This window comes from Bos grunniens, chromosome 14, assembly GCF_055505025.1.
Source record: "Bos grunniens cultivar Pamir isolate PY7600 chromosome 14, Bosgru_T2T1.0, whole genome shotgun sequence".
In the NCBI taxonomy this organism is placed as follows: Eukaryota; Metazoa; Chordata; class Mammalia; order Artiodactyla; family Bovidae; genus Bos; species Bos grunniens.
The window spans coordinates 18,927,988-18,954,785 of record NC_141178.1 but is presented as its reverse complement, the minus strand read 5'-3'; the positions used below and the strand labels follow the sequence as shown (position 1 = coordinate 18,954,785).

Sequence of the window (26,798 nt, the reverse complement as noted above, 5' to 3'; positions counted from 1 at the left end):
GCCCTCCTCCAGGGTACCTCCCCAAGCCAAGAATCAAACCTGTGTCTCTTGCATCTCCTGCATTGGCAGCAGGTCCTTTACCACTAGCATCACCTGGGAAGCCCATTCTATTGTATATCCTTCTTTAAATAACTTACTATTATATACAAGAATCCAAATATATACACCAAATAAATTAGGAAAGTAGTTCCCTCTTTAAAAAAAAAAATGAGGAACAAATTTTGTTTTCTTAAAGACCTAATACACTTTGAAGCTGGGAAGGACCACTTCAGCATTCCTTTAAAGGTAATCTCCCTCAAAATACTTATTTGAGTTTTTTAATTATGTACTTAATAAGACAAAAAAACATTAACATGTAGAAAAGATTATATACAAATGGCAAGTAAGAACATGAAAATATACCCAGCCTCATTAGTCATTAGGGAAATGCATTTTAAAACTATGAGATAGCACTACACACCCACTAGAGTCGCTGTAATCAAAGAGACTGACAATACTGTTTGCAAGGATGCAGAACAACTGGGATTTTCATACACTGCTTGTGTATGAAAACAGTTTGGCAGCTTCTTATAAAATTAAACATATACCTACCATAAGAGCCCTCTGTCCCACTCCTAGATATTAGCCCCAAAGAAATGAAAGCAGATAGATGTCCACACAAAAACTGTCAGCGTTCACAGCAGCTTTCTTCATAGGAGCCAAAAGCAAAAAACAACCAGATGTCGAACAATGGGTGAATGGATAAAGAGCCTGTGGACTATCCATACAATGGAATAGTATTCAGTAATAACAAGGAATGAACTAAACTGTGTGTGTGTTAGTAGCTCAGTTCTGTCCGACTCTTTGCAACCCCATGGACTGTAGCTTGTCAGGCTCCTGTCTGTGGATTCTCCAGGCCAGTATGCTGAAGTGGGTCGCCATTCCCTTCTCCAGAGGATCTTCTCAACTCAGGGATCAAACCCCCGATTGGAGGCCCACACAAATGTGCCCAGATGGTTTTTTGACAAAGGTGCACAAGCAATTCAACGGAGGAAGGATACCTTTCCAAAAAAGAAAAAAATGATGCTAGAGCAACTGGACATCCAATGTTGTTGCTGCTCAGTCACTAAGTTGTATCTGGCTTTGCAACCTCATGGACTGCAGCATGCCAAGCTTCCCTGTCCTTCACTATCTCCCAGAGTTTGCTCAAACTCATGTCCACTGAGTTGGTGATGCCATCCAATCATCTCATCCTCTGTCACCCTCTTCTCCTCCTGCCCTCAATCTTTCCCAGCATCAGGGTCTTTTACAATGAATCAGCTCTTTGCATCAGGTGGCCAAAGAATTGGAGCTTCTGCTTCAGCATCAGTCCTTCCAATGAGTATTCAGGACTGATTTCCCTCAGGATGGACTGGTTTGATCTCCTCGCTGTCCAAGGGAATCTCAAGAGTCTTCTCCAACACCACAATTCAAAAGCATCAATTCTTTGGCGCTCAGCCTTCTTTATGATCTGTACACGACTACTGGAAAAACCGTAGCTAGGCAAAAAAGAGAAATGAATCTCAAACTAGTGTCACAGAATCCATGACAAGCATACAAAATAGGTAACAATTTTAGAACTATTTATGCCACTACTAGAGGGGAAGGAAATGGCAACCCACTCCAGTATTCTTGCCTGGAGAGTCCCATGGACAGAGGAGCCTAGTGGGCTGCTGTCCATGGGGTCGCACAGAGTTGGACACGACTGAAGTGACTTAGCAGCAGCAGCAGCATACCACTACTGGCTAGGATTACATTTGACTGCATATGACAGACATACTTAATCTTATTAACAAAAACAACAGAAATGCAGGTTAGGACTAGTACAGCAGTTCCAGGAAGCTGTGAGAACCCCAGGCCCCTTCTGCTTGGTTGCTCCACTCTCCTTCATATTCCACTTTGGTCCAGGCTGTCCCAGCCCTCACTGTGTCCACATTCTGGCAGTGAGCATCCTTTCCCTTTCTGGACACTTTCCAGAAGTCTCACATCAAACATCCCTTATATCTCTCAGGTGTCACTTATTTCCAAGGCCCACTTAACTGGGTGGGCAGTAAGAAATGTGGTCTTTTACTGCAGGGGGCATTGTGCCCAGTTGACTATCAGAAAATCTTTTCATGTTTCTAGAAGAAAGGAAGAAGGTGTATAGGAGCAAACTTGCAAACTCTTCCACAGACCACATTTAAATTTATTTCTTCTATGGTTCTCAAGCTTTTATATTCTTAAAATGTCTGAACAAAAAATATGATGATTTTTCTATGAAAATACAAAACACCCAGTACTCACTAACTGATTCATCAGTCATTTAATAAACATAACTACTTTCTCAAGAAACTCAAGGGGAAAAACATCCCTAATTATTAGTTCAGTTCAGTTCAGTCGCTCAGTCGTGTCTGACTCTTTGTGACCCCATGAATCTCAGCATGCCAGGCCTCCCTGTCCATCACCAACTCCCGGAGTTCACTCAGACTCACGTCCATCGAGTCAGTGATGCCATCCAGCCATCTCATCCTGTCATCCCCTTCTCCTCCTGCCCCCAATCCCTCCCAGCATCAGAGTCTTTTCCAATGAGTCAACTTTTCGCATGAGGTGGCCAAAGTATTGGACTTTCAGCTTTAGCATCATTCCTTCCAAAGAAATCCCAGGGCTGATCTCCTTCAGAATGGACTGGTTGGATCTCCTTGCAGTCCAAGGGACTCTCAAGAGTCTTCTCCAACACCACGGTTCAAAAGCATCAATTCTTTGGTGCTCAGCCTTCTTCACAGTCCAACTTTCACATCCATACATGACCACAAGAAAAACCATAGCCTTGATTAGACGGACCTTTGTTGGCAAAGTAATGTCTCTGCTTTTGAATACGCTATCTAGGTTGGTCAGAACTTTCCTTCCAAGGAGTAAGCGTCTTTTAATTTCATGGCTGCAGTCACCATCTGCAGTGATTTTGGAGCCCAGAAAAACAAAGTCTGACACTGTTTCCACTGTTTCCCCATCTATTTCCCATGCAGTGATGGGACCAGATGCCATGATCTTCGTTTTCTGAATGTTGAGCTTTAAGCCAACTTTTTCACTCTCCACTTTCACTTTCATCAAGAGGCTTTTGAGTTCCTCTTCACTTTCTGCCATAAGGGTGGTGTCATCTGCATATCTGAGGTTATTGATATTTCTCCCGGCAATCTTCATTCCAGCTTGTGCTTCTTCCAGTCTAGCATTTCTCATGATGTACTCTGCATATAAGTTAAATAAGTAGGGTGACAATATACAGCCTTGACATACTCCTTTTCCTATTTGGAACCAGTCTGTTGTTCATGTCCAGTTCTAACTGTTGCTTCCTGACTTGCATATAGGTTTCTCAAGAAACCTATATGGTTGGTGGTCTAACCATATAGGTCAGGTGGTCTGGTGGTCTGGTATTCCCATCTCTTTCAGAATTTCCCACAGTTTATTGTGATCCCTGTAGAAAAAAAAATTCTTACTTTGCCGACAAAGGTGCATATATTCAAAGCTATGGTTTTTCCAGTAGTCGTGTGTGAATGTGAGAGTTGGACCATAAAGAAGGCTGAGCACCAAAGAATTGATGCTTTCGAATTATGGTACTAGAGAAGACTCTTGAGAGTCCCTTGGACTGCAAGTAGATCCAACCAGTTCGTCCTAAAGGAAATCAGTCCTGAATACTCGTTGGAAGGACTGATGCTGAAACTGAAGCTCCAGTACTTTGACCACCTGATGTGAACAGCCAACTCTTTGGAAAAGACCCTGATGCTGAGAAAGATTGACGGCAAAAGGAGAAGAAGGAGTCAGAGGATGAGATGGTTGGATGGCATCACTGACTCAGTGGACATGAGTTTGAGCAAACTCCAGGAGACAGTGAAGGACAGGGAAGCCTGGCATGCTGCAGGTGATATTTTAATTCTAATAGCCTCTTTTAAGCTTGTGTCTTGGGTCTGAATAAAGTAAATATTTCAAAAATGACAATGTCCATTTTATTTTCAATATTTATACATAACTGGATTATCCAGTTCTTGTTTCTCTTCTCCTTTGACTCTCCTATCTCACTTCGTCACCAACCAAATCTCTCTTGGGGTCCTTTACAGAGAAATGAACATAAAGAAAACTTACTCAGTTTTTCTTAAAAAATAAATACTTCCTACTATTTCTAGGTTTAAATAAAGAGAATTTGTTTATCAGTGAATTTCATTTATTCAGGTGATTATTCATACATAGCAATATTACTAATCTCCAACATGCTATTCTCTTTAAAAAATCCATTTATTTATTTAGTTATTATTCCCCCATTCAACCAGTCTTTACCAATTACCTACAAAGAGTGGCTAATATATTTGTCTTTCCCACCAAAATGTGACTCTACTGTGGTCCAGCAGTGTCTTTTTTGTTTCCATCTTCCCATTCTCAGCACCTGTTATATCTGGTATTTATTAAGTAGCTACTCAACAAACATCTGTTCAAGAATGAAAGAAACAATAAACATGGTCTTTCCAGAACCCAGATCCATTGATGGGGTTCTGTTTTCCTAAAGACAATGAAGACCATCCATGATGATGTTGAGTGTTTCACTGATATTCCAGAATCCCCTGGTCCTGATAATATTAATTTGCCCTTCCAGAAAGGCCCTGAGATGTTTCAGCAAAAAACAGTAGGGTACCATACAAAATCCTGTCTTAGAACTCACTCTCCATTCTCTGACTCTCTGCAATAGACGTCGGGGCTTTTCCTGCATCTGTAGTCCCCTCAATTCTCAGTCAAGACCAACACCCACTTCTCCCTGACCTCTGACACTCAACTTACCCTAATAAAATAATCAAGTCTTTGTCGGCAGCTCAGGGTTAATTGTTCTTTCTAAAGCTTGACCTTCGTACTGTTTCTAATCCCTACTCTCTCATATCTACAGCCCTGCCTAGCAGAATATTTTGACTTATTTATGCTGCTTGCATGCATAAGCTATTGCTAGCTGCACTGCTATGATAGGAAAGTCACAAAAGGAAGGTGACCTCATCTTATACATTGCTTAGCTACATCTTTTGGCCAATGGTGATTTAGAGAAACAGTTCAACACATGTGTCCTTTCCTTTTACTGGTCACTTACCAATTTAAATGTTCTTATAGTTGTTGCTTATTCATTTTTTAGTTGACCGAGTCTGAAGTCTTCTGACTATATTAGCCTTTTTAAAAAATCAATGTTTAACAAATAAGTGAGGTATTAACTGTACAGAAGTTAGTCATGTTAAAAACATACATCTGACTGACCCAAACAACCATCTCCTGTCCCATAGAGTGGGTTTGGTTTAAATTTCCTGTCAAATTGCTGAAATATTAAAATGTTTCAGGGAGTCTTTAGGATTTCATGGTTAAGAAAGTGTGTCAACTACTCCTAAAAATAATTTCAAGTTGAGAGAGATTGCCCCAGTCCAAGAAAACTACAATACAGAAATTCTGCTCTTAGGTCCTGAAAAACTTTATATCAGGTCCTGGGAAAACTGCCAGAAATTCACATTGCCTTTGATTCCTTTTCCAGATGCCTAAAGGTTCAGGGGCAGGCAGGGGGAGAGGGGGAGGGAGAGGATTTTTAAGTCTTCTAATATATATGCATTATTCTATTTTCAACCCGTAATGAATCCCAAATGTTCCTTTCACTTATTCTTGGGTCCTCAGGGCTGAAATACAGTCCAGAAAGGGACAGATTCTTCTTCTAACCTCTTCACTTTATGATTACTTTTGAATTGTAAATCATGCACTTTGGAAACTGTGAATTCCCAGCTGCTTTCACCTGCCTCAAACGATTGCCAAATGATGGAAAGCTCCAAGGGATAATCAGACATGGCAGTACTTGTACCATTTTTCATTTTGCTTTGTATGTATGAGGATCTCTCATACAAAATGATTTTTGAATTCAGAAAATATTTCTGGTAAGCATCATAAACCCGTACCTTCATTTCTGCACTACTAATCTCGATGGTACCTTCCAAAATTATTTTAATGCTTAACACCAAATTAAAGTTTTTACCTTTGCTTACAAAATATAAAAATATATTAAAAATATAATTAATCAAGAGGATGGGAAGACAAGCCACAGACTGGGAGAAAATAGTTGCAACAGACTAACAGAAGACTGCTTTCTAAATTACACAAAGAACTCTTAAAACTCAACAATGAGAAGACAACTGGATTAAAAGTTGGTCAAAGACCTCAACAGTCACCTCATCAAAGAAGCTATACAGATGGCAAATAAGCATATGGAAAATGCTCCACATCATTTGTCAGTGGTGAAATGCAAGTTCAAACAACAATGAGATAACACTACTCACCTATTAAAATGGCCAAAATCCAGAACATTGACAACATCAAATGCTGACAAGGATGTAGAGCAATAGGAACTATCATTCACTGCTGGTGAGAATGCAAAATGATACAGTCACTGTGAAAGACAGTTTTGTGGTTTCCCACCAGGACTTCCCTGGTGGCTCAGACAGTAAAGTATCTGCCTATAGGGCGGGAGACCCGGGTTCAATCCCTGGGTCGGGAAGAGCTCCTGGAGAAGGAAATGGCAACCCACTCCAGTATTCTTGCCTGGAAAATCCCATGGATGGAGGAGCCTGGTAGGCTACAGTCCATGGGGTCGAAAAGAGTCGGACACGACTGAGGGACTTCACTTCACTTTCATAACACTAAACATACTCTGACCATATGATCCAGCAGTGGCACTCCTTGGTGTTTGCTCAAAGGAGTTGAAAACTAGCGTGCACACAAAAACCTGCATGTGGATGTTTATAGCGGCATTGCTCATAATTGCCCAAACTTGGATCCAGCCAAGATGTCCTATGGTAGGTGAATGGGTGTATCACAGTTTTGTGGTACAGCCAGACAATGGCATATTACTTAATCCTTTAAAAAAAGACCACAAAACAACAAATCATGGAGGAATCTTAAATGCAAATTATTAAGTGAAACAAGCCAATGTGAACAGCTGCTATTTTATGATTCCAACTATATGGCATTCTGGAAAAGAGAAAATTATGGAGTCAGTAAAATGATCAGTGGTTACCAAGGGTTAGGGGGAGAGATGAATAGGTGGACAAGAGAATTTTTAGGACAGTGAAATTACCTTGTATGACACTATAATGATGGATATATGTTATAATTTGCTTTTGTTGTTCAGTTACTAAGTCATGTCTGACTCTTTTGTGACCCATGAATTGTAGCCTGCCAGTCTCTTCTGTCCTTGGGATTTCCCAGGTGAGAAGACTGGAGTGGGTTGCTATTTTCTTCTCCAGGGGATATTCCCAACCCAGGGATCGCACCCAGGTCTCTTGCATTGGCAAGCAGATTCTTTACTGTTGAGCCAGTGGAGAAGCCCATATGTCATCACACATTTGTTCAAACCTGTAGAATGTACAATACTCAGAGTGAACCTAAAGGTAAATGTTGAATTTTGGGTGATAATGACTATAAATGTATTTTAAGAAAATACCACTCAATTTTATTAATTTTAACAAATATCCCACTCTGTGGGAGATGTCAAAAATAGGGGAAGCTATGCATAAGTGGGTGCTAGAACTATATGAAGCTCTGTACCTTCCTCTCAATTTTGTTATGAATCTAAAATAAATCCTATAATACTGGAGACTGCAATAGAGACTTAAAGGTTAAGATAGTAAAATAGTGCCAAATTACCATCTTTGCTATAATCTTTCCCATTTTCCCATTAAAGTTTCATGAAAAAGTTTTTGAAAGTTAAGAATCAATCATTTGCAAGAGGTATTTCCACTAACTACAGTACAGAGGGAACTAAATCAAGAAACTTTATCATGAATACTTTATCCTCAAGAAAGAAGAGCAAAATTGGTAGGAAGAAGTTAAGCCTTCACATTGTTATTCAATCAGAATCTCCAGATCCCAGGAGAAGGCACAGGAGAATTGCAGAGAACCGGCGAGGCAGGGGTGGCTGGCTACAGAATGTGATGGATAGACCCCTGGCATAAGGAGCTGCAGATAAAGCATTGTGGGGAAGCACTCTGACAGCCCACAGTATTCAAGACTGCAGTTTTTCCATTTATCACAGCTGATTAAAGACGAACCCCAGATAGCCCCTGATTCTTGACAACATAAATTCCCCTCCTTGCAGACAACTGGACAATGGGTCAGGGGAAGATCCTGTCATGGCGGCTGCTCCACAAATGATGAATGTAAATGTCTGCTGGATTCCAGCATTTGGGTAGGTAAGTGTGTTCCTGCACTCTCCTACAACTTTAGATCTATCTATCTTTTCAAGAGGATGGCAAAGAGAAGCAGAGGAAATTTCACCAGCCAACTCTAAGACTGGAAGGAATTTCTCTTGTTGATATGTAATAGGAAAACAATCACCACCTCAACACAAGATTGAAAAAAAAAACTCTATAGTGCAAGGAAATAGAGAGCTATCTGAAGACAGCATACAACTGAAGATGGGAAAAGAAGACTTTACTATGGGAAAAGAAGACTTTAGAAAATGTCTCTCTGTACTTAATGGAAGGCGGGGGAGATAGTGTCTTTATTGATCATCAGTAAATTAAAAATATAAGGCAACTAAAATTTCACTGTGGAATTAAAAATGCCGTTTGAGGTAGAAAAGCAAAACTGACTCTGCTGATGGTCAAATAAGTAATTTGTAGGATGAATATGAGGTTTTGTTTTTCAGGGAACCTTTCTCACTTCTCCATGGACAGTGTTCACAGCTCAGATTTCTCAAAACACTCATGAGCCCTTACTTCGCTGTGCTTCTCTGTAATTGCATTTGGTGTATGGGTCTGTCCCTTGACCATGTGTTGCTTCAAGGAGGGAGTGTGACTCATGCGTTTCTATCCCTCCAAAGCAGCATAATCTCTGACCAGTGGGCTCTAGTTAAGGGCCTGGTGAAGGTATGAAATGAGAGCTCACAGTTGACTTGGGGTTCTTATTGGTTTACATTTTAATTTTTTTAATCAGCATGCAAAAAATCCAGTCTGCGACCAAAGTATCACAGAACACCGTTTAGAGACTGGGATGTCAGGATAGAGTTAAAAGGTATGGACTGAAAAACAAGTTTTATGTGTTTTTTTTTTTTTTTTTAAGAAAAACAAGGTTAAAACAGTATACAAAAGAATAAGGATGGCATCAAGTGAATAGTAAATTAAAAAGTAGTGAGACTATTAGAGTGACTAAGAATTGAGAAAATATAACTTTCCTAAAGTCATTCTAGGAGTCAATAGATTAGTTGAGAATACATAAAATATCATAAGAGCAGAGGCCCTTACTCTCACTTGTTTTCCCTCCCTGTGCCTTTTTTCTTTCACATTTCCTCTTAAAAAAAAAAAAAAAAAAACCCTTACCATGCTTTGGATTTGCCAATGATATCTACAGACATTACAACGCGAGCTGTTATAACAGATAAAACCTAAATTTCACTGGCTTAAAAAAGAAAAGGTATCCTTCGATAAAGTCCTATAGGATCAAGGCTGACTTTTAAAGGCCTTCAGGGACTCAGACTGCTTTTATCTATGGTCCCCCTCCTCTAAAGCCTTGGAATCCTATTTCAACTGGCAAATAGATGTCCATGAACAGATCGAACAGAGGTTAAAACAAGGAGGTTTTTGCAGACCAAAGCCACAAGTGGAGAACATGGCTTTGGATATGTCCTATTAGTGCTCAGTCACATGCATGTGTGCTAAGTCACCTCAGTCGTGTCCAACTCTTTGTGACCCTATAGACTGTAGCCCGCCAGGCTCCTCTGTCCAAGGGATTCTCCAGGCAAGAATACTGGAGTGGGTTACCATGCCCTCCTTCAGGGGATCTTCCCAACCCAGGGATTGAACCTGCACTGGCAGGTCTTCTGCACTGGCAGGCGGGTTCTTTACCACTTGTGCCACCTGAGAAGCCCTATATATATATATATATATATATATCTTCATTTAATCTTCAATATCATTTAATGAGTTGTGTTTTTATCACCAGTACTTTATTGACAGTAATATCAAGACACAGAAGGTTAAGTAACTTGACTGAGACAACAGGGTTGAGCAGTGAAGAAAATAAAACAAGTCAGACTACTAGTGAAAGTTTCTAGTGAACGTCCTAGAGTTCAAGTTCATAGGTTCTATTTCTTTGTTTTCAATTATCCTTGGCATATGTTATTCCTATTCCTCAAAGTATTTGTCACTTGGGGCTTCCATGACATTCCCTATTCTTGCTTCCCTGCAAACTCATTACACTTTATTCCATGAACACGTTGATCTGAGTTTGTAAAACCTAATAGTTCCTGTCCTTTCACCAAAAAAGCCTTGCTATTTAAAGCAGGAGGCAAAAATCTAATTTAGCTGTTTCCTAAGGTAAATCCACAACTTATTTAATGCAGCAAAATCCCTAAACTTCCTCTAAAACAAAGGGCATATATTCTATCTGTATATATACTTGAGATATTAAACAACCTCACGTTTTTGATGGGGTGCGGTTTATGAGAAATCTATTTCATCCCACGGATAGAACCCAGGTCATGGCAGTGAAAGCCTGGAATCCTAGCCATTAGGCCACCAGGGAACTCCCATCAACTTCCCTTTAGGAAAGATTTTTCAAACTTAGTATCTTCTTTCTGGTGCTGAAATCTGGTATAAAACTAGAGGCAAGAATTTCTTTTAAAGAAAGCTTTTGAAATATTAGTCATTTTAAGTGAGTCACTCTCTAAAAGAATTTGCTTGGGAGTCAAAGAAAGGAGACTTTAATATCCCAGAAACAAAACTCTGATCAATTTGTTCATTCATTCTACTATTAATCTGTTCCGACGGGAAAATTAAAACCACTGAAATTGAACTGATCAGTGGAAAACCCTCTTTCTCGTTTATATTTTACTATCTAACCGCCAGTTGGAACTTCAGGCCAAATGTCATTTGTAGAACAGTCTTGTGGCGCACTGTACCCATCAGACAGAACAGACAAGGCGCTCGGAAGCACCAGGCGCTGAAAGAGTGAGCAAACATTTTATGTGACGGTTACTGATAAATTCAATTCTCTGGGGAACTTGAGGCTGAACTCCTGGAAGGCTCTTTTGTCAGCTGTGCCTAAAGCAGGGTCCTAGTATGTGCTCAGGGGCTTCCCTTGTAGGTCAGTTGGTAAAGAATCTGCCTACAATGCAGGAGACCCGGTTCGATTCCCGGGTCGGGAAGATCCCCTGGAGAAGGAAATGGCAACCCACTCCAGTATTCTTGCCTGGAGAATCCCCTCGACAGAGGAGCCTAGCAGGCTACATTCATGGGTCACAAGAGTCGGACACGACTCAGCGACCAAACCACCACAGTAGGTGCTCAATAAAGTGATGTTGGAAAAGTCAACGAGGCCAAGATGGAGCTCACACATGGGTAGCAGGAAGAGTTCTGAGTTCTAGAAACTCTCAATGACTTTTGCAGTTGGTTTGGTAGGTCATCCAGGCACTAATCTTTTCTAACACTTACCTAAAGGAAGACGGATCAAAGACATTTCACACAGTGAATGCATGTCTTTGAACTTCCTGAAGTTGACTGGGTGGAGGCCCTACCGTTTTAGGTTGGCACGTTAACGCGGCACCTGCAATTTCCGCCCTTCTCTTTCCTCTCTTCCTGGCTCCCGGTCCCTGTTCTTCGCCCCGCCCGCGGCCCACCGCCCGCTGGGTCAACCCAGGCCCTGGGAACAGCACGTTCCCCTCTCAGGAGAAAACAGGTAATCACGTTTTAAACCACGGAAGCATGAGGTCTCTAAGTGAAAGCTTTATTTTGGACAGGAAAAATTCAACCTACAAAAAACGAGGAAATACACTCAAACCTCTTTGCCTCCTGTCATGTTATGGCCTCCAGGGGCCCCTCAAAGCCTCCACCTAAGGACGCCGTCTTTCCCTCTCAGAGGCTGAAGGCCTCTTCCCAGGCCTCACCTCCCGCCAGCTCCGCCCGCCACACCTCACTCCCACTTGGTGCCCACCCATTGTCCCCTCGCAGCTGTCACTGCGCACTGATGCCCCAGCCCCGATTGGCAAAACCAACTGGTGGCTCAGCCCACGTACTGGGACCGGACGCCTCCCTCTATCCCGAGCCTTAAAAGGCCTCCAGGCGCAGTCCCTGAGGCTGCAGGTAAAGGGGCGGCAGCGGAAAGGAGATAGGGAGGGGCCGCGCGCCCCGATCGCCCCGCCCGGCGTGTGTGTTGGGGGAAGCTGGGGGGCTAGCGCGCCACATCGCCCCTCCCCGACCCTTTGACCGTGCCCCCCACCCCCAACTCCAGATCATAATGCCAGCGCTGAGGAGCCGCTCTCGTAATCTAGCCCTCCGGATGGCCCCGGGGGGCAGTTGCCGCCGCAAAGCACGGAGGGCGGGGCGGGCCAGGCGGATGGGAGGGGGTGGGGGGAGTGTGAAAGGTCCCGGATGTTGCCGAACGGGCGCCCCTTCTTGAGGGAGTAACTGGCGCAGGCGCAGAAGGGTCGTACGAACCCTAAGTGGGGGTGGGGGAAAATTGCCTCCCGGCTGGTTTTGGGGGAGCGAGCCGGAGAAGGGTTGCGGGGGATCCGTGGGGAAGGCGAGGGAAACGGTGGGGATACTGGTGACCAGAAGAAGAAAAAAAGAGCTTTCTGTTCGGGCACCCTCAGGACAGGAGTATAGACGTTGGAAGCCGAGAGGGCTGGGGAGGAGAGTTGGGAGCGGAGGGGACGCGCGCGCTCCTCCGCTCGCCCTCTAGCGCGGGCGGGCAGGACGGCCGCGCGCTGGGGAGCGGCGGTTGCTCTGGGCCCCCAGAGCTGTGGGCACCAATCAACGGTTGCCATAGCAGCGTTTGACGTCATCGTGCGTGTGGTGCCCCTGCTGCCGGGGCTGGTGATTGGAGGAAACCCCGTGTCTGCGGAGCGGCTGTAGCCTGTGAGCAGCGAGATCCAGGGACAGAGTCTCAGCCTCGCCGCTGCCGCCCAGAGACTGCTGAGCCCCGTCCGTCCGCCGCCACCTACTCCGGACACAGGTAAGGGACTCGGCCGCCACCGCCGCCGCCACCTCGCGCCGCTTCTTCCTGTCCTAGGCCAAGCATCCGAAAGCGCGGGAGCAGTCCCTGCTCCGCATCCCCTCAAGTCCCGCTCGCGCCGCGGTTGGGAGCGGCGCTGGGCTGAGGCGGAGTCTCCTCAGGCGGAGACGGGCGGCGGCTTCTCTTCCGCTGGGTTCTGGCGGGCGGCTCGCGGCCGCCTCCGGCTACTTGCTTCCGGATCGACGCCTCGGCCCGGAGGGGCGCCCGGTCTGATCCGGTCCCCGGGGGTTGGGGGGTGGGGGTGGGAAGAGCGCCCGCACGCCAGGTTTCCCCCAGGGACCCGCCCGGTCGCCGGCCTCCCGAGGGTGACCGAGGCAGCGCCGGCCGCGATCCGTTCTTTTTCGCGCCCGCCCCACCCCCCCGCAGCCCCCTCCTCCGCGCCGCCCCGCTGCCCGCTTCCGTCCGAGAGAGAATGACTCGGCGGCCGCGGGCATTGCAGTGGCGCAGGTGAGCCGCCCCCTCCCCGCCGCCCCCCGTCCCCTCCCCCCGCCTCTCCCGCCCTCTCGGCGGCGCAGCCTCCGCGCCCCGCGCTGCGGCGGCACCCACCCCTCCTCCCGCACCCGGGCGGCGGCGGCGCGGCGGCGGGAGGGTCGGACCTGGCCACGGGGCTGCGAGCCAAGGCGGCCCGGAAGCGCCCGCCAGGTAGAGCGGGGCGAGGCCGTGCTTCGGTCGAGCCGGCCCCGGGGTGGGGCCCGCCCGAGACCTCGAGACGAATTTCCCGGGTTCCGCGGGGGTGAGGAGGGGGGGAATGAGAACTTGAATATTCCCGGCGGGCTGGGGGGGATGGGGCTGGCTTTCTTTCTCCGCGTGGAGGAGGTGGGGGGAGGGTGTTCGGAGCCCAGGTAGGGGATAACGATGAGGGTGGGGAAGACGGGGGACCACGGGGCTCGCTCGTCCTCCCGGGGGTGGGGGGGCCTGGTAGACCTGAGGGTTCCTGCGCGCGTGTCGACCGGGACCCCGCTCGGCGGGGCGGGTGAACCCGCGCGTAACAGCCGGCGGCGGCCGGGCTCGCCTGGGTGTGGCTCGCCCCCTCCCCCACCGGCTGCAGCTGTCGGGCCCCCGGAGGCTAAAGGAGCACCCGCGGCGGCCGGTGGCGGACGGACGCCGACGGGACAGTGGGGTGTGTCCGCGGCCGGCCGCTCGTGGTTCCGCTTCTGCGGGCGGGCGGCCCCGGCGTCCGTGCCCCCGAGGCGGGCGGGCGGGCGGCTCCCCATTCCCAGCGCAGGCGGGAGCGCGCGTCTCCTCCTCGCATACCCCCAGCCCGGGCCCCGGTGGGGGAATTAACACTAGGCAGTAGGCTGGGCTCCTTGACACAGATCCGCCATGACAAAGAGGGAGACGCGGGGACTCGCGCGGAGGCACCAGCCTGGGCGGAGCCAAGGAGGGGGGTTGCGGCTGGCGCCGACGGTAGGGTTTGCCCTTTAAAGTCACAGACGGCCCGTTGTCGTTTCACCCACCTCGAAGTCTTCCGCCGGTGAAGGGTTAAATGGGTGCGGCGAGTCCTGGGAGCACTGCTTATTCTTTGAGAAAACTAGTCCACTTCCCCTCGTTACCGAGGGGTTTGGGAGAGGAACCTTTGTACTGGTTGTAGATAATTTTCTTTAGAAGTAGCATTAGCCTGAGAGCATTTTTTAATTTTTAGGGGGGAGAATTGGTAATTGCAAGAAAGGGGTAGGTTATGCGATAATAGATTTGGGGTTTGACATTGAAAACAGTATACTTCCTATTCAGGCTAGCTAGTTACTTGTTTAAATACAAAGGATTAGTTCCGATTTGGTTTTTTACAAAGAAATGTTTTGTGGGATTTCCCTGGGAAGGTAAAGAAAGGGAGTCAGTTCCCATAGTGAGTGACAGTGACTCCTCTGTTCATCGTAAGTCATGTACCCTTTGGGACCACTGTAGGGGGTAGTATCTTTATGTGCTGCTTTAGGATCTTTCAAAAGGATGTCTTAAGGAACAGCATAAGGGGAAGATTGAAAAGCCCAGAGCTTTAAAATGAGAAAGAATTAGGAAGTCTTGATAAGGGCAGCTTGAGTGATAATGTATGTAATTAATTTTTGACTACTAGAAACAAGGCGCATTAAGTCTGCATTTAAACTGAACAATGACATCAGAAACACTGATCATACTGGGAAGCATTTACTATCTACATTTTAGTGCTTACATATAGTAAGAATCGAAGTTCCGGGACTCACGGATTTTTTTTTTTTAAGCCCATGTGCATATAACAAGGTACAGATGAATGAAGCCTTAGGGTTAGTTATTGATCCTTGGTGGTGGTTTTACAGTCACAGTATTAAAATAAGCAATACGGTCATTTCTCCCAGGAAATTGGCATGGTGATCAGCTGTTGCAAAGATCCGTGGACTTGGGGTGGGAGTGTTATCAGCTAAAATTTAAACACTTGACAAGAGCAGATACTAACAGTAATAGGACATGAATTACATTAAACTGACAGGAATCGTGATTCTGAAAGTATGGTAGTAGTATTCATAGGTGGTGTTTTCACTAAAAAAAAGCTGCTTAATTTTTGATTACCCAGTGATATTTGAAACTAGAGTTGAGATTTTGACCAAGTAACGTAAGGATTGGTTTTTAAGGCAGCCTTTTTAGTCAAGTGTGCTTCAACTTTATGTGAAATTAAGGATCGTGTGGACAAAGATGAGATAATGTAATTTTAGTTTTGCTAAACCGATTTTAATGGCTTTAAATGTACACTATGCACGCTGAGTATGCCACGTTTTTCCCCCCCCTGAGCATCCTTTTGTGAAGTTCCATTGAATTCCACATGTAGAGAATCTTCCATCGGTAATTAAGTTTGAAGTGTTAACATGTTTACAAAGGCTGTGATTTTTAGTCTGTTTTACTGGAAAAAATATCTAAATGCTACTTTTTTTCCCCTGCAGAACATCCAGTCATGGATAAAAACGAGCTGGTACAGAAGGCCAAACTGGCCGAGCAGGCTGAGCGATATGATGACATGGCAGCCTGCATGAAGTCTGTAACTGAGCAAGGAGCTGAATTATCCAATGAGGAGAGGAATCTTCTCTCAGTTGCTTATAAAAATGTTGTAGGAGCCCGTAGGTCATCTTGGAGGGTCGTCTCCAGTATTGAGCAAAAGACGGAAGGTGCTGAGAAAAAACAGCAGATGGCTCGAGAATACAGAGAGAAAATAGAGACCGAGCTAAGAGATATCTGCAATGATGTACTGGTGAGAAACCATTCAGTCTAGTATCATTGTAATACAGGGTTTCTGTAATGATTATCAGTTCCATTACTCTCAACTTTTTCTTTCTTTGGTTTCTCTTTTCCTTTTAAAAGTGGGGTATTGTAGATTTCCAAGTCTTTCAGAGTGTCATTACTAAAATGTTAGAACAATTGTGGTTAGATTTGTATTAAATGAATTCTGTGGTGATTATCAGTCAGCTCAGAGAGATTGGTAGTATATTTTGTTCTAATTGAAAAGGTAAAGTAATCGAATTATCATTTCAGTTGTGGTTAGAATATTTGTAGTAGTTCTAGAACTGATTTTCTTAAAAGTATATAGATGCAGAAATTGGTTACCTATCTTGCTTTATGTAAGATGTAGTAGACATTGTAGACCTAGTAGCCTTCCCTGGTTAGCCACTGAAATGTTAATATAATGTCAGCCATGCAGAAAACTGGCTTAACAGTTGTTTTTGCCTTTCTGCATTTAAGTGTTGGAAGTCAACTTTGAATGATGACAACCACATTAAAAGATTATGAAAAACTCAAAGCTTGATTTTCCAGGTTCAGTCAAGAAGCATTTTAAGAATTCAGTGTCTACTCCATTGAAGCACTGCTTCTCTAAATAGCTTAAAAGACTTGAACATTACATTTTGGTTAATTTTAAAGTTTTCTTACAAATGGCGACTTTCTGTGCCAGAAAAGTTGAAATATAAGAATAAGTTGGTGGATAGTGCAACCGTTTAGCATATAACAACCTGTGTACACTAACACTTTGATTTTTTAATGAACTGGGAGTTAATATTTAAAATGGGTTTAACTAAATGATTACTCTTACATTGCAGATGGGTACTCTTAGATACACATGGGTCTCTGTTTGACAGGGCTCTGGTATACAGAGGCTGAATCCCATTTCCTCTGAAAATGCAGCTGTACTTCTTACTATTTGAATCTTGTTCATGGAAGAAGTACTATAACAAGCAATATAGAATTATTTCTGATGGGGGTTTGGAGTTTTTGTTAAAATTGTAATGGTATTATGATTCCTTTACAGTAGTCTAACGCTGATGGAATAGCTTCAGTTCCTAAATTAAGAGTGTTTTTCTCAAATGATAGTTTACTTTAAACTGTCTTTTTAAAGAAGAATAACGTTTTCTATCTTTATGTGGGCTACAGTCTTCTCGTGTGGTATCTATTTTGTGGGTAGTTTTTGATTGCTTACTTGAAATCTTTACATTGATAGCTATCATTCATTTCTAAAATGAGAAGGGAGTTCTATGCTTTTATCGAGACTCAATGACAAATGCTTATCTTATGCTTTGCTAATGTAATAAGAATATTTAAAATTTGAAAATACCATGTTTCCCTATAATAAAAAAAATACTATTGGACTTTTCCCCACCTTCCTTGCTCTGTTTACTGGTAAGAACCTGAGTGTGTTATTAAATTTTGTTCACTCTAATGTTTTTCCCCCAGTTATTATACCTGATAGATTAAATAATTAAGAGTTTTATTATTTCCCTTAAGACAAAAGTCAGTTTTAGGAATAAAAGGGGATGTGGTAACATTCATCCTATACTAACAGCTTATTTGCAATTCCAGGTAGGTATTTGCATGTTTTCCACACAAAAAGTATAAAAGCTCCCGTCATTGTGAGACTTTTCCTAGGAAAAGACTGTAGCAGTTTTAGCATTAGTTTCCTTATCAAGGAAAAAAAATACTGCATTGGATCAGTGGGTGAGAATATCTGGATTAATCTCTGAATAGCTTTTCCTGCTGAAATGATTATTAAGGGAGTTTGATACTGGTTGCTGATCACTATGTTGTTCTCCTGCAGAATAGCACACTGGCTTCGCATCAAGTCTAAATGAAATTTCCAGTTCGAAAGTATAAATGAAATTTCCACTTTGAAAGTATAGATAAATGAAAGTTTAATTGTTTTACTATATAAAAGGCTCAGAGAATTCTAAAGCTTTTCTTCCAGCCTTAGTCTTTTCAGAAGTGAAGCTCCATTAGTGATCTTTGCATGGCTCATCCCTCCTAATATATAGTAGATACTCAAATTATTTGTTAAGTAAATGAGCTTTTGGGTTCTTTTGAAAAAGAGGTGGAACTAGGTCAGCAGTACGACTAATTTTCCAAGGCCTTTTCTGTTTCAACTTGGGGAAACTTGGATATTTACAGATACTGTGATTCTTTACAGGCAGGCTTCTTTTCCCGATCATCTTTCTTCAAACAGGTCCTGTTGACTCGGGAAACATCTTGCATAAAATTCCTTTTCTCCTTTTAAGTAAAATGGAAGAATAAAGTCTAGCAGAACTGTTACTTCTCCTAGAGAAAAAAAGGATTTGACCTGATTTGCTTGATAATTAGTGAACGTGTGCCCAATTATATCTCAATATCTTATATAATAAAAACGTAACCAGTTGTAATTTTTATTGCTCTAGTTTTTTCTTTGACTTTTAATTTGAGAAAAATAAGCAGATAATTGCTTTTCAGAATTGATATTATTGGCTGATAGCATCATTGATGAACCAGACTTCATTGTTCTATACTGCCTAAAAAAATATTCTTTGTCTTCCTATTAGTAGGAACTAACCTCCATGGTTCAAAGTTTCTCTGAAGAGCTCTTTACTCTTATTAGGTTATTGCCATTCTAGTTACATGTACTTATCAAGTGTTTGTTTAATTTATACTATTTACTAAGCAGTGAAAGAGCAGGGACTGTGTTACTTTGTACAGAAGTTTTAGAGCATTACTGAAGAACATGGTCACCGGCCTTATTCTTCACAACATGAACTTCTCTTTATGCGAAATTATGGTTCTCTTCTTTGTGTTGTTAAATTTGAAATTACAGTATGTGAACTAATGCAGTCAGCCTTTTCTAGCAGATCTTAGACCAAATGTTCTTGTGTCAGTGGGGGAAGGGGTTGATACCTCTTCTGCCTAAAGTCACAAGAAGCCAAAAATTAGGTAGTTTTATTTTGAAGATGATGAAATGTAAAATGAAATAAGCATATGCATACTAGGTTGTACCTAATTCAAACTCAATAATATAACGGCCTAAAAAGAGCAAGTTTTGAGTCGTAACTAGTGTTACCTTTAAATGGCTGGGTGACCTGAAGATATTAGTCATCAGAGAAAACTGAGCTCAGTTAAATGGGAATAATACCTACCCCATAGGACTGCTGTGGAGAAAATCAGATAGAGCTCTTAGTGCCCCATTTATCTCAGTTTGGGGCTTCTCTTTAAAGCAGTGAAAGTGAAGTCGCTCAGTCGTGTCTGACTCTTTGTGACCCCATGGACTGTAGCCTACCAGGCTCCTCCCTCCATAGGATTCTCCAGGCAAGAGTACTGGAGTGGGTTGCCATTTACTTCTCCAGGGGATCTTCCGGACCCAGGGATTGAACCCGGGTCTCCTGCATTAAAGCAGTGAGAGTAGTACAAACCTGCCTATAAGTTAATAGAGGTCTCTTTAACTTGGGAATCTAAGAATGAAGTTTAAAAGATCCAAGAAACCTTAAAAATTCTTTGTCTTTCAAGGACAGAGGCCCATACTGGCCAGCAAGTTTTCAAAGGTTTCATTTTAAGAATTGAAAGCCACTGGAATAAGTTAAAGAATGGCTTCCTTATTAGGACATGAATTAGTAAAATCGTGAGTCTGTCATTTATAACAGTTGGCAACAATATTTGTTGTGTGATTCAGTTAACTTGTCTGAGTTCCATTTTATTATGCTTCTCTACATTTTTAAGGTGTTGTTGCTGGGCACTGGTTTTTATCTCCATAGAACTGCCATTAAGCAGGAGCAAGCTGGGAAGTGCCTTGGGCTTTAAAAACTGCTATATAAGTGTTTTAAGTTGAAAATCACTAGACAATTCATTTACTGGAATAAGGGCTTCTCAAAAGAATTGTGCAGTGTTATATTCATTTTCTTGACTGTATATTTACATGTTTTTGTCAAATAACTGTTTTTGGTATGTTTCAAAGTACACAGACCTTACATGACATAGGAGATAGCAGCAATCCCTTCCAGGAAGAAGGACATTGGACAGTCTTTTGGTAATAAAATTCAGCAGTCTTTTTAAGAGTTTTCTTGGTAACAGTTAACTGTTGTACCTGGTGAGGTAGTTTGTATATTTGGAAAGTCTGAGGTGTATGAAATGTAAAGGAAAGAAACATTGGAAAGACAGGTGTTTACTATTTGGTGGGAAGGGGAAGAATAACAGCTTGGTCAAGAGCAACAGGTTACCTATCCTTTTTCAGCCTAGCAATACTTAATATAATAATGAAGTCTTTCCTGCCTGTTCTAGAAAGAGATACAGATGACTTGGAGAAGTTTAGTGATTAGATGAGCTGTGAAGATAGTTAAAAGTGAACTAAGGAATAGATTACAGAATTGAAAATTGAAATTCAAAAAGAAAATTAAGAAAAATCTTAAAAGTAGAGGAGAACATGTACACTTAAGAACTCTTTGACTCTTCTGATATTGCCCAAGAAAGAGGAAGAAATGGTATTCGGCCCCAGCAGAGGCGTTTGAATTAGAGAGGTCGGGAAATAAGATACCTAGAGTGTCTTTATAGTTTACCAAGAGTAATTTTGCTTTTCAGTTTTTCTTCTAAAAACACCCGATTTGGGGACTTCTCTGGTGGTCCAATGGTTAAGACTCCGCACTTCAAATGCAGGGGGTGAAGGTTCACATCCTTGTTGGGGAACTAAGATCCCACATGTTTTGCAGGGTGTGGCCAAAAATTAAATGCCCAGCTTTATGAGTAAAAAAATCTTACGATAACATCTGTCAGTAGTGGTACAGTAGAAGATCCTAGTTAGTTGGTTAATTGAAAAGTAGTTCAAATGTGTTCCTACTTGTTCTAAACATTTTCAGTTAAAACAAATGTGTGTGTTCATTTGCGCATTTCTAGTGCGGAGCTAAGACCTTTTCTTTGAATGTGCATAGACCTACGGTTTGAAAATAACTTACTAGCCACCCCTAAAAGAAACGCAACCTTTATAAAATGTAATTTGAGTTTACATAGTAGAGTAAGAACTTAAAAGCTAAAAGAAAATAATCAGAATTTTTCTAATCTTTCAATTGTTTGGATAACCCAAGTGATACATGTGTGTGTCTCCTTTAAAAATAGTCATTTCAAAACATTCATTGTAATTGCATTAGAAATGCTTCTTTTCATACTTAAATTTGATAACAAAAATAGCATAGCATTTTAAGTAATTATATCCAAGTATAATGGCGTAGCTTGGGGAACAAATACAGGGCTCAGTAATGGTATAAATGCTGTTAGAAACTAAAGGGGGTTTCAGAGAGTAGCTGAAAAATGTATGTGAATATTTAGCCCAAAGATAAAACGACATGGGCATTATTGGTGTTTGCCTAGGAATGAAAAAGGCCTGGCATAAAGCCAGTCTGTTAAGTGAGGTTTGGTTAATCCAGCAAATTAAGTGATGGTTCATTCTGTCAGTGCATTAGGTGGAAACAGTTGCTTTATTCAAAAGCCTTTGCAGTGATTTTGCAAGAGATGAGATTAGGAAGAGAGAGAGGGTGCTGGTTAAAGCATGAAGGGGTCAATTATGTTATAAATCAATGAATGTGGGACTTAATGACCTTGCAAAAACTTTACCCAAAGGAAGTGATGCCAGATTTTACCTCTTCCAAGACACGCAAAAATAGTTGTGCTTTTATAAAGAAAATCAGAGCTAAGTTTCCCCTACTAACATCAGAAGCAGATTTTCAGTGCCCTCCATCATAGCTATAATCATTTAAGTATTAACTTTGGGTTTTTTGGAAGTGGGGCTTTAACTTTGGAAAGACATAGGGTTCCCCCCACCCCCCCCATAAATACAATTTGCTGTTGACTAGTCTCTCAGTTGTGTCCGACTGTTTTGCGACCCATGGACTGTACAGCCCGCCAGGCTCCTTTGTCTGTTGGATTTCTCAGGCAAGAATACTGGAGTGGTTTGCCATTTCCTCCTCAAGTGGATCTTCCCAACCCAAGGATTGAACCGGTATCTTCTGCATTGCAAGAGGAAGTCAAAATTACGGGTGTTCTGATGTCAGTTAAGCTCAGAAAAACTTAATGTAGTCCACTGAAATGCTAATAGGCCTTAGAATTTTAATTCCTGAGATAATCCCTATTGTGATTTCATCCTGATTTCCATCTCTCTTTATTGCGGTTTTGCATTGAGTATAAACACTGCTCTTCAGGGAGGTCTTTTTTCCTTCTCTTTTTTGGTGTGTATTTACTGGGTTGCCTCAGGTCTTAGTTGTGTCATGTAGGATCTTTGTTGCAGTGTGCAGGATATGTCGTTGGGGCACATGGGCTCCTTTCCAGCAGTGGTATGTGGGCTTTAGAGTGTGGAGCTTAGTTGTCTGTTGACACGTGGGCATTTAGTTCCCTGACCAGGTATCAAACCAACTTGCCCTGCATTGGAAGATAGATTCTTGAGCACTGAACCTCTGCTGTCAATGTCAGTGTGCTGCAGTCAGGAGCTCCTCTTCCTTTTGAAACTACCTATTCTTTCTAACCTCTTAATTTTTAGCACATTTTCTAGACTTTTAACAATGACATCTTGGACTCACCTTTGAGTTCTTTTTCTAATTGCAAGTTAATTGCTGTGCTGGCTGCATCATTGTAAAGAGTTGGTTCTCAACTCTTTACATTCATGTTGATACTCATTTGTATGATACATTTCCTGTGGGTAGTACCCAGGATTATTTGCCACTCCCATTTTACTAGTAATTCTATCCTTTACTCTCCCACTCATATGCATATTGGCAAGAAAGTGATGTTGTAAGAATAAACTTGACCTAATTTTAATGGACAGAAGCTAAGTTATAAACTTTATATTGCTAGTGGTGGTCATTCACTTGAACTTACCTTTACTGTTCTTTTCCCAGTTCTGTGCTGCATACAGATAGCTCTTTCTCTTATCTTTTTATAAAACAAAAAGAATTCCTTCTGTGCCTTTGGCTCTTGTTTGGTCTTCTTGTCCCTGATACAAGCCATTGCCAATTTCCATCTTTGTGGCCTGATAACTATAACTAGGTTCAAACACATCTTTATTAATCAAAATAGGAACCATTACAACCAACACATTTCTGCCAACAGAGGAAAGTTTTTGTTTATTCCTATAGCTTAAAAATCTGCTTCATTATTCGATGAACTCTTGGAAAGCTTTTTCTGCCTCCTGCTGGTTGTGGAAATGTTTCTCCTGCAAAAAGTTGTCAAGATGCTTTGAAGAAATGATAGTTGGTGAGAGTTCAGGTGAATATGGTGGACGAGGCAAAACGTAGTAGTCATAGCCCAATTTATTCAACCTTTAAAGTGTTGGTTGTGCGACATTGGGTCGGTCGGGTGTTACTGTGGAGAAGAATTGGGCCCATTCTATTGATCAGTGCTGGCTGCAGGCGTGGCAGTTTTTGATGCATCTCATTGATTCCTGAGCAGACTTCTCAGATATGATGGTCTTGCTGGGATTCAGAGAGCTGTAGTGTATCACACCAGCAGCAGACCACCAAACAATGACCATAACCTTTTTTGGTGCAAATTTGTCTTTGGGAGGTGCTTTGGAGCTTTTTCTCAGTCTAGCCACTGATCTAGTTGTCATTGGTTGTCATAAAATCTACTTTTTGTTGCACGTCACTATCAGATGAAAAAATGATTCATTTAGAATAAGAGAAGACAACACTTCAAAACGACAACTTTTTGATTTTCGGTCAGCTCATGAGGCACCCACTTACTGAGCTTTTTCACCTTTCCAGTTTGCTTCAAATCTCGAACGACTGTAGGATGGTGGATGTTGAGTTCTTGAGCAACTTCCTATGCAGTTGTAAGGGGATCAGCTTCAATGACTGGCCATTACCCTCCTCATCTTCACGGCTCTCACCTCCTGTGTAAAATTGCTTGACCCGCCGGTGCACTGTACCTTTGTTAGCAGTTTCTGGGCCAAATGCATTGTTGTCAGTTGTCTCTGCTCCTTTACCACCCATTTTGAACTTGAATTTAAAAATCGCTGTAATTTGCTTTTTGTCTAACATTTCTGTAGTCTAAAATAGAAAGTAATGTCATTAGCAAAAAAAAAAAACATAAAGCAAGAAATGCACATGAATATAATGTATAAAATAACCACATTTACTTTAAGAATGTATTCAGTACCAAAGTTCCAACAATGCAAAGCTGCAACTACTTTTGCACCAAATAACTCTTTAATCTTGATGTCTAAGTTGTTTTTGAGTTTAGGATTGGCTCTATTCCTTTATTCCCCTTAAAAGCAGGACCATTGACATTTGTATTTAATTTGTAAAACACACTGCAGGAATATGATATGCTTAATATTTAGATGGCACAAGTTTGAATTTGGCTTGGGAAAAATGGCATGCTTAGCCACCACATTCTTATCAGTTACCATTGTACTAAGTACGTTCCTTTGCAACAGGTCGTTCTCCATTTTATTCTCTAGTGAGCATTTCCCTGTAATAACGAAAAACTTGTATCTGTAAAAATTGCTATACAATTGCAGTTTGTCATTGATGACAGTTTTGCATTTTCTGTTAACATATCACATAAGTAGTAGTGTGCTATAAAATAGTTTTATATCTTGGCAGATTTCACTAATTTTATTCTGTTGACATTCGTTTGCTATAGTATGGGTCTTGGGGACAGCAGAGCATGGATGAATATAGTTGACATGTTAGCAGTGTGGTTCTGTTGATGACACGTTCACGTTTGTTTTTATTGGAATAGATTAGTAAAAGAGTTTACCATATAATCTTTTTCTTAGTTTCTTGCAACAGAATTTGTGAGCTTTCTTCTGTTCTCCTCCAAATAAAAATATGGTTATAACAGATGACAAAGAAAGAACATAAAGATAGTCCAAATGTCAATTTATAGAGTTAAATAAGTCAAGCTAAGACTTTGTCTGAATGGTTGACTTATATGCATGTTCATTCTTTTAAAACCAGGAGCCCCAGGAATGCCCAATTTTTGTAGTATAGGGATTTGACTGACTTGAATTGGCTTAACGAGTTGGACAACATTAGAGAAGTTAGAAATGTTTTAGTGGAAGTTAACTTCTGTCTTGCAAACAAGTTGGGGGATCTAGGAGTTCTTTCAAATTAACAGTATTACCAAGGAACCCAGTGGTGAGTTGAATGTTTCTCATCCAGGTGATTAAATATAAGTGTGTTTCTGAGATAGACCTGCTTCTCTTGTTGATTCAAGACTTGTGAATTGTCAGATCATAATTATTTTTGCTTCTTAAAACACACATTAAAAATCGTTGCCCAGAATTTCAAAGGAATACTTGAACTACATTGAACCCGGGGGCACTTGGTAAATATCCTACTCAAAACACATTACCTTCAAAATGTTATTCTGGGAAATGGACAGTTGAGGACATTGATTTATGTAGGTAAGTTGTAGTTTACTTAGAACAGGGAAGTTCTCAAGTCAATAATTTGATGAGTATTTTTCTGTTGTGTTTAGAATAGATGTTTATGACATCAGAAGAATCATGCTCTTGTAATGACCTTTCCTTTCAGTTTCCTCTTTGATAGTTTCCACCTGATGAGACAGCATTATCATCAAACTTAATTGGATCATAAGGATAAGACTTGAAGAATAATCTTGTGTAGCATTTCTAAAAATGTAAACTGCTGCTTCACTTTAAAAGGGTGACATAGTCTAGCACAGTCTACATAGACCTTGGTGGTTTGAATTTTCTTTAATTCATTTTTTATGACTTTGGGCAAGTGTTTCATATCTGTGACTCTTGTTTCCACATATTCAAAATGGAAATGATAATAGCATCTACCTGTAGGGTATTTTATGTAGAGTTAATACATCTCTGTGTTGATATTAAATAGCAAATAATACTGCTTACCTTCTCTGATAGCACTTTTGTGCTTCTTTGTTATCACTGCATTGAGGCTTTGTTTATTGGATATTAAATTTAAGAGAAAGTTAATAAGTTTAATATTTATTGATTACCTGCTATTTTATAAGCTGTTGCTATAAAGAAAAACATAAATATAAAAAGTCTCTACTCAACACTATCCGATAGTGGGATGTTGCTGTATTAACACGGGGAGCCCAGCCTGCACTCTGATGACCTAGGGGGTGGGATGGGGGAGGGGAGGGAGGCCCACCAGGGAGGGGATATATGTATGGTTATGGCTGATTGACGTTGCCCTACGGCAGAAACCAACAAACGTTAAAAAGTAAAATTAAAAAATAATACTAACCGGGAAAAAAGCCTCTGTTCATAAAAAATCTCAGCAACCCAGAGGGGAAAGTGCTGTGTTGGTCAAATTCAGAAGAACTGGTCTTCAGCCTTCTATTTTAAAAGTGGCTGATAAAATCTGGTCCCACTAGGGAGCTGTACATAATATACAGCATGCATGTGCAAGTTTTAAAAACACTATAAAAAATGAGTTTTTTTTTTTTAAATAAAACATCCTTTGTGATGGAAATACTGGGAAATGGAGCTTTGACTGGTGAGAAACTTCAGCCCA

At 41.9% G+C, this 26,798-nt stretch overlaps 1 protein-coding gene across 8 annotated transcripts in view; it reads left to right on the top strand.

Moving 5' to 3' along the window:
- The first annotated feature begins 12,884 nt into the window (after positions 1 to 12,884).
- The window catches only part of YWHAZ (tyrosine 3-monooxygenase/tryptophan 5-monooxygenase activation protein zeta), a 34,888-nt gene continuing 20,974 nt past the window's right edge, over positions 12,885 to 26,798 (top strand). The window contains exons 1-3 of one of the 8 annotated variants that reach the window (XM_086336180.1): positions 14,517 to 14,736; positions 15,134 to 15,297; positions 15,972 to 16,276. In XM_086336180.1, the coding sequence (XP_086192306.1) occupies positions 15,983 to 16,276 (294 nt within the window). In that variant the 5' untranslated portion in view covers positions 14,517 to 14,736; positions 15,134 to 15,297; positions 15,972 to 15,982. Of the gene's footprint in view, positions 13,799 to 14,268; positions 15,874 to 15,971; positions 16,277 to 26,798 lie in introns of those variants that run through there. The other 7 variants (XM_086336173.1, XM_086336178.1, XM_086336174.1 and 4 more) reach the window with 7 other exon arrangements.